Raw genomic sequence first — 15,289 nt, 5'->3', positions numbered from 1 at the left:
TAGGCCACCAAAAACTTACGGCGATATTGTGATTTTAGTATCTGTGTCCTGTTCAATTTTCTTCAGGTTTCTTCCTTCTTTGCCAATAAGACGGCCGACAAAGTTGTTATGTGCCAGTATCTTCAAGGGAATTTCTTCTGTACTGTAATGGAAAGTTGTACCTAGTGAGACTTTTGAAGACCAGAGTACAGGCTTTTATGCATGTTAGGGATGAATTTTATTCTCATAGAAATATCCACAGCTCCCATTCATGGCATGTTTTCAGTGGGTGCAGAATAAGCCCAGGTGCAATGGGCTTTTCAGCACTATCACCTGTAGCTTAATTGCAACATACCTTCAGCTAAATAAAGCTCAGACTGAAGTAGCAAGAGCTGTTGGGAGGGAAGAAATATATCTTAAAGCTTTTAGTGAGGGCTTGTTATTTTTGCTCTCACTAAAAGCTGTCAGTTGCTCAAGAAACTTCCATATTTGCTCCAGTTCACCTCAAAATCACAGCCAGACAACAACTGAAATCATAGAAGCATGCTGTGGCTAATTAAGCAAGTAGATTGCCCTGAAAAGTAAAATATCCCAGTTCCTTTACTTACTTAGATACAGATAACAGCAAATATTCACTTGTTAACAGCTTTAAAGACTACTTCTTTAAATGGAGCCAGTGAGAACTCAGAATTTTTAATGCTTCCACAATGAAATGCTTTTTACTCACAATTTAGTATCTTGAGCTTCCTTTTGCATGATCTCCATAATAATTTTACAAGCTGTTGAGCAGCCTTCAGGAGTTGAGTGGATGGTAATTGGTTTCTCAGCAGCACCTGCATTCTCTTTACGATGAATATCAATTCTTGAAAGAAAGAAAAACACTAACTATAACCACATACTCTATGGTAAGCCTTGTGTATTTCCAACTCTCATAAAACTAATTTATTTTGAGCTAACAGTGACTATTTATTAGTAGTTTAATTTTGAAAAGTTTACAACTACTTAAACATATCCTAAATACAAATTTGTTTGTATGAAGAACCTCTCCTATCCTGATTTTTACCAGCTAAATCCTACCTTTGTGGACACTGAGATCTCCTTTTCTTGGTAAACTCCCATCAAGACATTCAGGGGAGTTGTTAGACAGACAGTGTAGTGAACTCCTGAAGACAACTTCCCATCAAGCTTCCCCAGTGCTCCATTCTCCAGCCCCACTGCTCCACTTAGAGTGACTGTGCAGCTACAGGACAGTCAGGATTTGTCCCATCTTATTTAAAATACCTCAGCAGCAGAGTTTCCCAGTACTCCTCTGCTAGCAAGTAGCATGGTAGTTCTTTGCATCCACCCACAAGATTAGTTTCTTATACTTTTCCAGCCTGATTTTGTCCTGATACTGCCTTTACTCTACTCTACCGCCCTGGAACTGCTAGCCCTTGTTTTACAACAGGTTGATGTATCTCTAAGAATTTAACAAAAATGCACTATGGCCTGCATGAAGACAATGCCTTTGATAGTACTTTTCCCTGCCAATAACTGGAGCTCACATATTCTTTCCACCTCTGTTTTTTGTTTTTGCCCCTCTTCCACATGTAACAGCTGTTTCCTTACTGAAACAACTGTGCTGCTTTTCAAGAAGCCCCTTTATTTTTGCAGTTGTTTCAAGTATTGAAAACTCATTTTGTTTAACAATGCAGCATTTTCCAAGAAACCCATGGCAATCCTTGGTGGAACTGAAAGTAGATGAAATTTCCTCTTTTTTTATCCCCAAACCAATGAAAACATTCTCAAAGTCACGTATCTGTGAAGTCAGCAACCTGCAATTATTTCTGCTCTATCCACCCTTCTTTTAAATATAAAAGCTTTCCTTATGCCAGTCTTCCAGGATTTTTGTAATCCAAGAATCAGATATTTTATATATCACCTGAAAAATCGGTTACCCATAGAAAAAACCAAGCATTGTCAGGACAGCACAAATCTCTTAAACCTCTGTTGTTAAACACACTAAATAGTCTCCTGGGTTACATTGTGCTAATGAGAGGTTGAAAGGAGCATCATGATAATCCTGGGTTTGGGGAGGCTAGGAAGCCTGTTTGTTGGGGGTTGGGGTGTAATTAAAGAGGAGTCCCTTATCCTCATTAACTACTCTCAAAACTGAGGCTCCCACCCACCCTCATTGCCTTCACACACAGCTCATTCCCATGTCCTGCCTGCTGCAGAGCTGGTGGCTCCTACCAGTGGGCTGCTGAAGGCAGCATTTTAATTTTCTGCTTTTAGGGGTATCCTAGAAAAATTCTTGGAATAAGAACCCCACCTCCCTCTGCATCTGTGCTGAGCTCTTGCTTGTGGGTAGGGATTTAACACACACTGGAAACAATCTCTTCCAGCGTCTCTAGACCCCAGCGCTCTAAGCTTCTTAGGTCACTTAGCAGCTTGCTTTTTGCCTCCCATGCATTTCCTTAATCTGTGTTTTGGTGTGGTCTGCAACTTGATAGCAACAAATGTACTCTCCAGAAACTGAGGGGCGTAAGGTGTAAGAAGTAGTGAGGAGAGGTAAAAACGTTCTTTGTTTAAGGTTTTTTCTACCCCCCCATCTTCAATTGACAACATTTACAAATCCTAAAAATGCCCTAATAAAACTAAAACTAGAATAAACACCTGAAGGCTTGGGGACATCACCACACTGACTGTATGTGCCCCAGAACAATTTATTACAGCTCTTTCAGCTTCACTTTTTGTGCCAGAACCATATTAGTACACCTGTAAGCAAAACTCAAACAGAGTACCATCCTGCTAGCACTCTTCTTTTAAAGAGGGATAAAAAGTCAGCTAACATTTGAACACCTGTCAAGGACGGAATCCAGTCCTTAACTAAATCTTGCAAAATATTTCCTGTTCTCTATCTTGCAGGAATAATTTGCTCTCTGACCATGCAGATTAGAAATGAAGTTTTACAAATTCCTCTTTGCGATACTAAAGCCGTTAACAACGGTTCTGTAAAATGACTTACTTGGACTGTGTCTGCTTGGTGATGTTCCTGATGGTGGCTCCTTCCTTCCCGATGATGGCTCCCACAAACTGTGTGGGAACCAGCATCCGCAGAGGAACGTCCGACTGTGGCTTCTGCCTCGTGGTTGCGCCCGGGGAGCCCTGCCTGGGAGGACCCCTCTGGCCAAACCCACGTCTTCCCTGGGGGTGTTGTTGTGGAGGTTGCTGGGCTGCCATCTCATCAGGGATGTATGCAACTTTCAAGGAGTAGTTTTCAAGCTGAAACCCGTTCAGTTTTTCTATTGCTCTGTTTATTTGGAAAGGGGAGGAGAGAGGAGTTTAAAACAAATCCCCATGAGCACACGCTGGGCCTTATGAAATGACAAGTTATTCAGATGTAGACTTTTGTCCTTCCTAACTTGCGTGGTGAAACTAAAAACTCATTCCAAGATGAAAAGTTGCATTTGAAATCCTTCAGCCAAGATTCTGATTACACAAAGTCACCATACTAAGAACTACAAGTTAGATCTTGCTTGTTATGGGCTTCCATGCACTTTAAAGGTTTTGCTGGTCCAAACCTATCAGCAAAACCTTACAGGAGACGGAGCTTATACACTCAAAAGCATTCTTTTGCCTGATTTAATTTAAATCAATTTCCCAAATAGAATTAAAGCTGCACCAGAGGGAAAACTTTTTAGCTGCTATCACAGCACCTTCATTAGGGTTTTTGCCAGCACAGCTATTTGGCTGCAGTTTTCACAATAACTGATATAGCTGTGACAGGAATGAAAAAAGAAACATTTATATGAACGAAGAGAGCACCTTCACCTCAGCAGGAAAGGAAGCACTCAAAGCCAGTCAATGGTATCTGAAATGCCTCTTAGACTGCAACAGTACCCTGCAACTTACTAATTAGGCATGTTATAGGTAGGTTTAAAAGTTAATAAAAAATTAAAGCCCCACATCTATGTTAAACTCTCCATAAAAGCAAAGTTGTTAGAAGGTATTTAAAATGTTGTTTCAACTTCTCTTGTTCTTTTGGTTAAGCACCACAGAGGGATACTGCCCAAATGTACACAGCCCCCTGGCACTGTGGTCCCTCCCGGTCACACAGCACTCCCTCTGCTCTGTCCCTCTTCCTAACCCAGGACCAGTCTGCAGGCCAACCTGACCTGCTCTCCTCTTCACAGGAGGAACACAATTCAGCTTAAAAATGACAGATTTCCAGAAGGTAGAATACCTTCCCCTCACAAAGAGAGTAGAGTCAATGTGATTAAATATCTAGCAAACAGTAGGAATACTGAGCTACATGCAACACATCGGTAAACCAGTGGTATAGAATAAACACATTTGCCCAAAAATGGCATTTGAAGTTTTGCTACAACAGGTATTACGATTCAGACTATCAGTAACATACTAATCACTGAAATATGCACTGATTTGGGATAGTTTATAAATGCCAGACTTAATACTGGACCAAAGATTACTGACAGATTTTCTTTAAAAACAAAATTTAAATTAAAGGCAGTAACAGGATGGAGAGAGTCTCCATCTTTTATTAAAGTACTCATCAATATTGTCATTAAAAAGCTCCAAAAATCATATGCTCTCAAGCAAGGTCTCTGAATTCAGAAATTTAATCCAGAATTCAGAAATTTAATTTATTCATGCATATTTGCAGGACATTACTGCCAGTTTACCAAACATTAGCCTCAGCAACACTTTTACTCCTGCCTCTGCTACAGAGATAAAGGATGATAATAGCCAATTCCCTACATTTTCCAGGGCAGTCAGTAAAAAATACTATTTGTCTCCTGGGTGTCCCATTTGACAGTCTGGGTCACAAGCAGCTGTTGAAGATAAGAAGTGGTTATTTGGGTACTGAGGACAAGTCCCTGGTCTCCCAGGGGTTGAGCCAGAATCCTCAAAATACTCCAGTTGGACAATAAAGAGCTTATAAGAAAACAAGTAACTTGTGTCTTTGGAATGATGTTTAATAAGGGCTGATAATAAATAAGGCCCGAGGCAATGCCAATGAACAAAGAAAGCAAAATATTGAATAACTGATCACTGTTCATTAAATACTTCTGTTAACCAAATGAGACACAGGTCCTTTGGGAATTGGGCAGGAATGTAATTACTCCCATAACAGAAGAATCCTTTACAGCAAGTAGGAAAAGAGCTGGATTAAAATTTGGTGAGGTTGTTTCAGAGCTGACATTTTTAAACTTTTACTCCATGGACTTTGAAGAGCACTTATTACACAATAAAACACATTTACCAAACAGTAAGAGCAGTGAGCAGACTAGTGAGACTTGTGTTTCTACAGATTTGTCTCAATTTTCAGTTTCTGCATTGCCTTCCAACATCTGAAAGGCATTTCACTGAAGTCTCTCTCTCTCTCTCTGGGCATCCTATTTGGAAATGGGGTTTGGGAACTTTCCTTTTTATACACCCTGAACATGCTAATTTCTTGGTGGTTGCAGCTATCAGAAAGGGAATCAGGACTGCCAGAAGGTCCAGTTGCACAAGCCGTGTTTCTTTTGGAATCAAACATCAAGATGTTGGAGCAATGAACGCCAACAATTTTGCAGATGTGCTGATAGGCTCCAGATTGACGTCCATCCCAAATCATTTCCCTCCACGCATTTATTTGACAAGTTCAGACATTGCTTCTTTCCCAAAATGCATCAGCCTCCTCTGTCTTTAAAACAACTTGGAACAGAATCCCAACATTAACATAAAGCCTGACAGTATATCAGTGCTTCTCACTCTTCCTTAGAAGTGGTTGGGAAAGGAAAGACTAGACTTATTGTTTGCAACTAGTCTTCATACCTATCATGGTTTCACAACAAACATGTATACGTATATATGTGCACACCATATTTTCCTGGAAAGAAGGTTGACGTTTTTCTTCTTAATAACAATTTATAAATTGCTAAATGGTTCCATATGTCTATAAGTATCTTAAATTCAAAGCAAACTGAGAAAAGCTCATTTGCCATTGTAGAAAATTAATTATGTCGGCAGTGAACAATCTCTGGCCACCAAAGCCATATGATGACATGGAAAAATAACACACTAATTTACCCTGTGAGTCCTGAGTTCTCCATATTTTATAGCCTGACTTGTTCAAGTGATGGGAAGTCAGAAGAAGAATCAGTAATTAAATGCTGATCTCTCAAGCCTTTTGTGGATTTGAGATTTCCTGGCTACATGGTCCCATATTCTACACTGATTTGGATACACACAGTAGAATACCAAGATAACTGATTTGCAATGGATGTAGCACATACACAGTTCTAGTGTATTTCTTACAGAGGAAAAAAAAAACCCAGCTTTTGGAAGGTCCCTTTGGCTCTTGATTATGGCCTTCGCATTCCAATATTTAACAAATTTCACTAGGTTATTTAAGCATTGTCATACACTTTTCCTTCAGCGGTTCTGGACTAGTTTTCATCAATTTTGTGGCACAAAACATAAGGCTGGATTTAGGCAATGTGATGATTGAGCAGCCCTTCAGCACCATAGCAAGCTCAATTTTTGAAGCATCTAGGCATTGCTTTGGGGGCTGGACAGACAGATGTCAAAGAAAATCCATGAAGAGACAAGCAGTTAAGAACTGTCTTCTAGTCGGATGCCAAATTCCTTTAAAACAGCATCTAGGATAGCACTAGCCATCAGGAGAGGAGGTCTTGCTCTCAGGGGAAGCCTGAGCCTCAACTTAAAACAAGTGACCAGCTCTCCATAGCACCAGGGACATGTGTTTCAGGCAAAGCTATTGTCATTGCTGCACTCCACCATGTCCAGGTTACATCGAGCTCCTTCTGTGAAGCACATGCTCTCAGTGACTGACCACCTCGAGAACTCCAGAACACAGCAACAGCACCTCTGCCTTCCCACGTGCTGGGAGGATCTCCTCCCATGACCACAAGCTAATAAAGGCCATGCACACTACATCTGTCAGGGAGCACTGCTGAAACAATACACAGACCGTTTTTACACAGAGGCTAAAAGCCTGAAGAGTTACTCAGTGAGGACAAAGATGGAGAAAAATTCAGTTAACTGCCCCTTCTCCCTTGAAGTCATCCTTTAAAATTTATATTTAGTAAAAATGGAAAATATTTCCATTCCACATACCAATGAGAGCTGATACACAGAAGTCTCCTAGCATAGTTCAGAAATTTTTGATAAAATGAATTCATTAAGAGACTGCAGCAACTACTGTCCGTGCACTGATAAGATGGATAGCAGCCTGGCTTATGTTCATGTGACACCTGCTCAGAAGCAAGAGTTCCTACATAAAAATGAAACCTTTAAACAAGTATTCTGTAAATCAGTCACCTGAGTTTTTCCCATCAAAATTACATCTCACCACTGTCTCTCGTGAGCTCCCCACAAGAAGATTCTTGCCAAACCTTCTCCCTTTTGATGCTAGTGGAGGTTGAACACCCTAGATAAATTATTACAGTAAAAGCACCGCGTCTCGTGTGGAAATCATTCTTCCACTGATAGCATGATGACACTAAGCACTAGAAGGAGAACATATTTCACTCCCACACGCAGCTTTTACATACGCCACTTTTCTTTTTTCTTCCCTGAACAAATACGGTTGCATACGAGAAGACAGACATACATTGCAAATTTTCTTTGGCATAATAATGTTTTTACATTAAATAAAAATATAGGTTTCATCAGTACTTCCGAAAACAAAACCAAAACAAAATCTAAGCTTGTAATACACCACTGAATTTTCACTATTATCACTCATATGGCAACGTTAGCCCTGATCCACAATGACATGTAGAAGTATTAGCTATGTGAACCTTTGTTCATTCAAGGCTACATATTATGCACACACACACATATATATGTGTGCTTCATTGAAAGAGTAATAAAAACTCTTTTTGTAAGTATTCTGATTAAGAGGTGATCACTAGTGGACTTTCAAAATCCTGGGTAGAGCTAAATCTTGGATCATGTACTAGACTCCTACACACTGGAACCTTTAAGGGAGGGAAAGAGATGGTGGTATGACTTTTGAAGATAGCAGCCATAATTTAGGTGGTAGCATGTCACAAGGACACAGTCAGCATGTCCTGCTGTTTGCAGGGGCTGATAGATACCAGAAGAAGGGAGGTTTTCTTTTGGCAAGCGTGTCCCAAGCTGCCTCAGCACCTGCATGCAGCTGGTTGGGTTGTGCAGGGTGAACCACAGGCTCCTGGCTCTGCCCCTCACCTTCTCCTTTCTTCCAAATATTCCACAACTCACCACAACATTGAGTAACTGCCTGTGCCACAGCAGTGTCCATGCCTAGTAAAGCCCTCTCCAGTTTCTGGGAAGGAGAGCAGCAGGGGCAGTCTGAGAGCTGGAACAAATCTCTCCTCCTCCCAAGTGCATGCAGGAGAGGAGAGGAGGGATATGGTGTCAGACCTGGTAGTGCCAACCTTCTCTTTGCTGCTCAGAGTGCTAGAGAAAGAAGGGTGGCCTTCCAAGGTCCACACATTGCTCTGCACACCCCTCCACAATGCTCCTGGGCTGCCAAAAATTACCTGTTCTGCCATGCTGTCTCCCCTGCCCTGGCCACACTGGTCAGAAGCAGCATTCTGCTTTTTCTGACAAGACAGGCTATGCCTCTCCGGCTAGGAAAAAGGCACCACTATAACAGGTGAAAGACACAGACCTCTGTCCCAGCTAGAATTCAGGAACTGTGCACATCTCAGATTTTGGGTGCTGTGTGGTCTATGGCTTCTTAAAAATGCTGCAGCAATCTGCAGTGTTTTTATTTTCTAAGTTAATTTTGGATGCAGACCTGAATTGAACATGCCACAACTGTAGTACCAGCCTAGAGGAAAAAACCTCTGCCACAACTACTCAAATTTGCAAGACAGCAGCTCAGTTTCCCAGCTGGGTGGAACCACAAGTTTTACTCAAAAGTACTGTCCTCCAAGCAATGCTTACCACACCTGCTTAGAACTGCTTATCAAAAGTATCTGCAGATTGCATTACAGCACTCTCACCAAGCACTGCCAGTACACACTCCAACAGTAAAGGCAATGCCATATAGATATCCAGCAGGGAAGTAGCCAACTTCACATGTTCTGTCAGCCAACACTACTGTGAGGTTAGTGAGTGCATTACAAAAAGTACAGAGGAGGTGCAGTTAGAACTAGGGACCCACTCACTGTATGTGACAGCATAGAAATCTTCACATCATGGTGTTTGATCCAAAAGTCATGGCAAAGACCAGCATTTACCCTAAAGAGCTAAATTCTGAACTACAAAGCTCATTACCAGCTGCTGACTCTTCACAACCCTAAACAGCTTTTGATGAAGTCAGTTCTTGTTGCTGCATGTCCTTCACAGGATGACCAGCACTGCCTGTATCAGCCATCAGCACTTGCACACTGCTCCCTCTCTCTCCACTGCCGTCCCCCACAGCCAGTTCCAAGCAGCAAAGCTAGATCGTGTCTAGGAAAACCATTTCATTGAAACAGCACTGCAGTCACTGTGGAAAACCCACACACACAGGTCCTGTAGTGAGCCTTCATTCCAATTCCTCACTTTTTTCCCCTAAAAATACCTTGATCTAGCCACTTCTAGGTATTTCTGAACAGTTGTAAGGTCACCTCTCAAACTCAGACAATCTGAGCAAACTTTTTTTTGTACATAATATGTACATGATATTGTCCATGTGAAACCATTCACAAATGCAAACCAATGCTCCTCCACTTGCTCTACCTGTTCCAAGGAACCAACCTGCCATCATTCAACCTGTATTGCTTCAGCTCCCCTACAACCTCCGTGCTGCATGCCAATTTGCCTGCTTCAGACTCAAGAGGTTCTCAGTTAGTGTCACATGGTCTTATGAAAAAGAAAAAATTATCTTGGGCACTTCTTCATAGTCTTTACTAATCCCAGCTTTTCCTTGGCATTGACCTTAACATTTAGCAAGTAAAGTTGGGGGAGAAACTTGTTTTCCTCGTCAGAAGGGAGTGCACAAGTCCAGAAACCCACATCACAGATGACAGCTCAAAAAAATGTATCATGCTTCTTTCCATGGTATTTTTAGTACTTCCTTCTTGTATTTTCAAAGGAGAAACTGGCACAGGTAGTGTTAATCTGTAATATTGCACCATAAATTTCTTCAGAACTAGAAATACAGCCTTTCTTAACTGCTGTACAACAGGATCAAAAGCAACAAAAGAACCTGAAGAACTTGTTAGAACAATTCAGGTTTTGAGGAAAGTTAAATAGTGAATTTAAGGAAAACATTGTTTCCCTTCAGCTCCAGTGTACACAGGAGATACCGCTGACACAAGTTTCCCACCACATTTGTTTATAATACACTTACAAGTAACCTAATGCTTTGAAAGATTAAATACATGTGTTGCATTCAAGTTACGCACAGATCATAATTACTTAATTATATGTACAAATATTATTTCATTTGTAATTTTGAATTAATGCATACCATAAGCACACTCTGCATCTTAGCTGCTGGTTTTAGTTTGCCACAAGGTGGCAGAAATTTCAAAGTTAAAATATAAAGATTGTTGTAGGCTGTTAAATGAGTTTGGTTTTGTTTGACCTGCTATGACTAGAAAGAGAGGAAGTATGTTTATGTCACCAGGTTAAAACTTAAGGACCGCACATGTTTTTTTTTTGTGGCAGAGAAGCAAAATTAGACCTTTAGCATAGTACATAACACAGGAAAAGTATGCACAAACAATGAGTAAGTAAAACATATTTTAAAATTTTAATATCTAGATTAAAAGTTCTCAATAACTAAATATATAAGCAAGCATAAAACAGGTGGTCTAGATTTCAAAAATACCAAATAAATTATTTTAGGTATATAGATTACACCTTTTGTGTGTCTGGAAGCAGCATCAAATTTTCTAATAAAAAAGCCCTGTATTCTGGTTAGCAGCTATAATTTTTTTTTTCTGTTATTTTTGCTATGATTGTTTGTTAAGAAACAGAAAACAATGCAGACTGCAAGAAGATATCACTAAAACATGATTTTAAAAAAATCATTAAAAAGCAACTCCCATCCTCTCTCACTGGCAAATTATATTTCTACTCTCCTCAATAAAATAAAATAAATTCCTTCAATTATTCCATTTTTTGTAATTATTAATTTACTTTTTTTCAAAGTGAAAGAAAAGATTATAAAAAATTATTAATTAAGGTTAATTACACCAGACTTTCTTAAAAGTCAAGCCTTAATTTATTGTTAAAATGGTGATGTGACCAGAAGCAGAGTCACATTTATATATGCAAAGTTACCACAACATGAACTCCAAAATGCAAGTTAGGTGACAGAAACAACTAAATAAGATACTCACTGTCTAGCCTGGTCCTTATTGCCATATGTTACATTTACAACTGCAGTCTCTGTGTCAGTGTTCACTAGAAAAGAAAATGCAAAAGGAGGAGGGTGAGTTCAGTGTGCACTCACTTCCCATTACAAATGCAAAAGCAAATTGAGAGTGGAAACAGTACCTTGCTCACAGTTCTCCACAGTTCCATACTGAGCTAACAAACTATCCAACACCTGTAAGAGATAAAAGAAGTGACAGATTTAAATTTCAAAGCAGATTAACACAACAAAAAAATCTCTGAAAACCACCAGAATTTTTAAAATTATTGTAGGAGAATATAGATCATTTAAGACAGCCATTTCAACGAAGCAGAAATTATTACTGCTAGAAGAACAAGCACATATTGCTCGTTTTCTCTCTCATATCAGAAAATCTGCATTTAAACTTTGATTAACGTGAAAATACAAAATATAACTTCAGGAAGTCACACTGCATTGTACGTTCCAAACTTTGAAGATAAACCTCCAAGTCACCTGCTCTCAGAGTGGGCTAAAGTAAAGGCAGAAAGAGCTAGAGAACAGCAAATTCAAAATAAAGCTTTCTCCATGTATTCCAAGAACATATATCTAACTTTGTCCCTGCTTGGAGTTGTTGGGATTCTTCCTCCCAACACATTTAGGTTGTATATAAAAGTGTTATTCTCTTCCTTAGTGGGGAATTGTCTGTGTAGAGAAGGTAACAAGAACAACGAGCACGTGAAGAGCTGTTTCACAATTATTTTGACAGATTTCTCAAAGATCACCATTCCAGTATCTTCATCATTATTTGAAAGTCACAATTTTTCCTTCTGTAGAAAGCTAGGAAGAAACAGATAAATGTATGTGACAAGGGGCAAAATCAATCTAAATTAAGCAGCTTTATTTTGCATAGTTTGTTTTATTCTAGTCAAATGGAGGATGAAGGGGGAAGTACACAAACTTCTGGGAAAAAATCAGGGTGTCAGAGTATTCCAGTAAAAGCATTAGCACACCCACAGTTGTACCACATCAAATTCACATGCTATAGGGTTTATTTTCTTCCTGGCAAGAAATAATGTTGCAGAAAATGGTGACTCTGGCAGTAACTAGCACAGACACAAGAGTATCATTGTGGTGTATTGCATCCTAACGTTTTGACTCAGAAATTTAACTGATGCTGGAAACGTTCACAATTTACAACAAGAAGTGAAAAAGTAAGCTTGCAATCCACTCTGTAACCAAAGTGACATTTCTTCAGCTAGTCTCTTAAGGGGAAATGTAAGTAAGAAAGGGAGGAAACCCCTTTGGGAAAGGAAGGAAGCAAGGAAGCAAAGATAGAAGGAAGGCAGTAGGCATAAAAAAGCATCTGTGCCACTTCCCGTTGCAGTACAGTTCCCTTTGCTATATCGAGTGTGCACAAAAGCCCAGTCCCTAAAAATGTAAAATGTAAAATTCAGTCTACATCTTCATGAGACTAAAATTCCTAAATTATAATCGAACAATCTATCACTGCAATGCAAAAGACACTTCTAAGATAGACTGCAGTTTGTACCCAAGACAACTGAAGACAACAAACCTGAAGACAACTTACATCAGTGCAGTTTCCACTCTTTACCACCTACTAAAGTTTAAACTGCACATAGATGTTTCAAAGGCAACATTTCAAACCAGATATTTAAAAGACAGTGCAGTGCTCGTCAAGTTTGAGCAACGCATTTCTGCTTCTAACTGCAGAATTTCCCCAAGCTTCTTGTAGAGGCTCTAGTAAGTTTTCTTGGCAACTGTTTTGTTTTCACAGACAAGTTGTTAATTGTCCTCTCATTCTACAAGTAGAGATTAGTCTAGTCTGAGAGTTAGGCTTTTCAATCCCCTAAAAAATAATTTTTCTGCCACTCCTCGGATCTGACAACTGGAATCTAAGTGAATGTTTGCTCTGAAATTTGCTAAATATTACTAAAGCAGAGATGCTCCAGGGGGTTATAATAAATTAAAATTCTGTGGAAGATCCTTTTAAGACAATTAAAACACTGGCACAGATGAGTGGGAGAGTTGTGAGGTCTTGCAGTTCTGCAGCTGCACCTCACACAAGCCAGGAGAGCCACAGCATGCGATTAGAGGAAAACCTTCTTCCACAGGCTGCTTAAGGGATCTGCTGAAACCAGTGGGTGAACAGAATCTCAGGTGGTATCAGGGGTTTAAAACAAGAAAAGCAAAGCTTTTCCTAGCTTAGAGATCCTTTCTGAGATGTTTAGTTGAAATAGGACACCAAAGAGTTCATTAGTCTGATGAAGCAATTCCTTTGTCCCTGCAGTATGCGAACACCTGTGCTGTTCTACACCGCAGACCGTGCCGCAACAGGAGCAAATGTTTAGCTGTTGTTACATTGGAACTGTGCAGAGCACCAGCTCATGCCCACTCTGCTCCAAAGCTGCATCATTTCAACACAGAATCTGATTTTCACCCCTATTCATACAGGCAAAAAGCAGTGCTAGGATGCCAGAGGTACTACAACAGTTTGCTTGGTAATAATCAATATTTTGTAAGGTATTTCTATATTAAATTTGTATACTGGGCTAAGCATACTTTCATATTGAGACCCACATATTAAAGTCACCATCTTCACCAAGAATAGAAATGCTTTAAAAGCTGAATCCACACAACTTTTAAAAGTACTCTAAAAAGTATTTGATGAAACAAACATGAAAAAGTGTGGTTGTGATCAGACATCAGAAACTTCTCAACACATTATTCCTTGTATCTGCTCCCAGGAGCCTAAGAACCCAAAGGCTGCTTTGCGGTTAATGTTGAGGAGCAGCCCAGAATGGCATATTCACCATCACACCCCTCTCCAACAGGAGTTCCCCACTTACACTGCACCTTAATCCTCTTCTGATCCATTTCAGTCAGAGACAGTGTCCATCTGGGCTTTAATCCAAGTGATTTGGGTTCCCATGTTCTTAAAAGAGTTGCTTTACTGAACAGATTTATAAGAAGTTTCCTCAAAGGATCAGAGCTTGCTTTAACCAAAATGAGAAACAATCCTCTTTGGTCAATAGCACTTGTTCTCTACAGCACTGTCTCTTCAGGAGAAACTTGAATTTTCATCACCATCAGCCTCGTGCAGCAGGACTTTACATGTGATCAACACTGCAGAGGTAGCTTTTTAACACTACTTAAAATGCACTAGTACAAAAGTGCATTTCAGCAGCCGTTGAGGTGTGTGTGTGTGTGAGGAGTAAGCTTCATAGGTAAGAACAATTTCAACTAAACCAGTTGATCCAGCTGGGAGAAGTCACTGCAGTCATATTCAAAGCCAGATCCTCTATTGTAACTCACTTCGAAAACACAAAACTCGATTCCTGCATGCGTTTTTTGCTTCACATGTATTTACTGCAACACTCAGTTTCTATTCACATCTTTCATTTCTTCATATGTCTCTCACTATCTTTTCCCTCTCCCCAAATTTTTCTGTCTAGCCCAAAGCCTATAGTTCTGGTGCAAAACAAACATGTTTTGTTTGAGCTGCGCTTCCGTAACACTCTTCGTGTACAGCCTTGTTGGGCAATCAGAACAAAATTCAAAGCCAAGTTGGTGGTGCAGCAGCAATTCTGATGAGCAGCTGAAAAGTTTATTTGTACAAATATTTAATCTAAGCTAGAAAAAAAAGGTCTTTCCTTTTCTTGAGCTCTCCTTCTAGCAGTTGTCTAAATTGGGTCTCCTGCTCTTGTTATAGCACAGATGTCTCTCTCACAAAAAGCTGCAGTCTTATACTGTGGACTTTCATTCATCAGGCTCTAAAAGCCAATTCTGACTTCATTATAAACAGCATTACCCTACACCAAGCCCCACAAATCAAGGCTGCTTTACATGGAAAAAAGAAAGAAGGAAACATTACTCTTCAGTGAAACCGAGAGCTTGATGCACATGTTAAAATACTGCAGTTCTCATACACATTTCACAGGTTTAGAAATAGCACTTCTG

The 15,289-nt window shown here is 39.9% G+C and overlaps 1 protein-coding gene across 1 annotated transcript in view; it reads right to left on the bottom strand.

The window, feature by feature from the left end:
• IGF2BP3 (insulin like growth factor 2 mRNA binding protein 3) overlaps nucleotides 1–15,289 on the bottom strand; it is a 113,003-nt gene that overhangs the window by 31,616 nt on the left and 66,098 nt on the right. The window contains exons 4-8 of the mRNA XM_063410569.1: nucleotides 11,473–11,524; nucleotides 11,316–11,379; nucleotides 2,987–3,271; nucleotides 707–841; nucleotides 20–142 (exon numbers count right to left, since the gene is read on the bottom strand). Of these exons, the coding sequence (XP_063266639.1) occupies nucleotides 20–142; nucleotides 707–841; nucleotides 2,987–3,271; nucleotides 11,316–11,379; nucleotides 11,473–11,524 (659 nt within the window). The remainder of the gene's footprint in view (nucleotides 1–19; nucleotides 143–706; nucleotides 842–2,986; nucleotides 3,272–11,315; nucleotides 11,380–11,472; nucleotides 11,525–15,289) is intronic.

Source organism: Prinia subflava, chromosome 1, assembly GCF_021018805.1.
Source record: "Prinia subflava isolate CZ2003 ecotype Zambia chromosome 1, Cam_Psub_1.2, whole genome shotgun sequence".
Taxonomy (NCBI): Eukaryota; Metazoa; Chordata; class Aves; order Passeriformes; family Cisticolidae; genus Prinia; species Prinia subflava.
The sequence above is the reverse complement of the archived record's forward strand: the minus strand, read 5'-3'. Positions and strand labels throughout refer to the sequence as shown.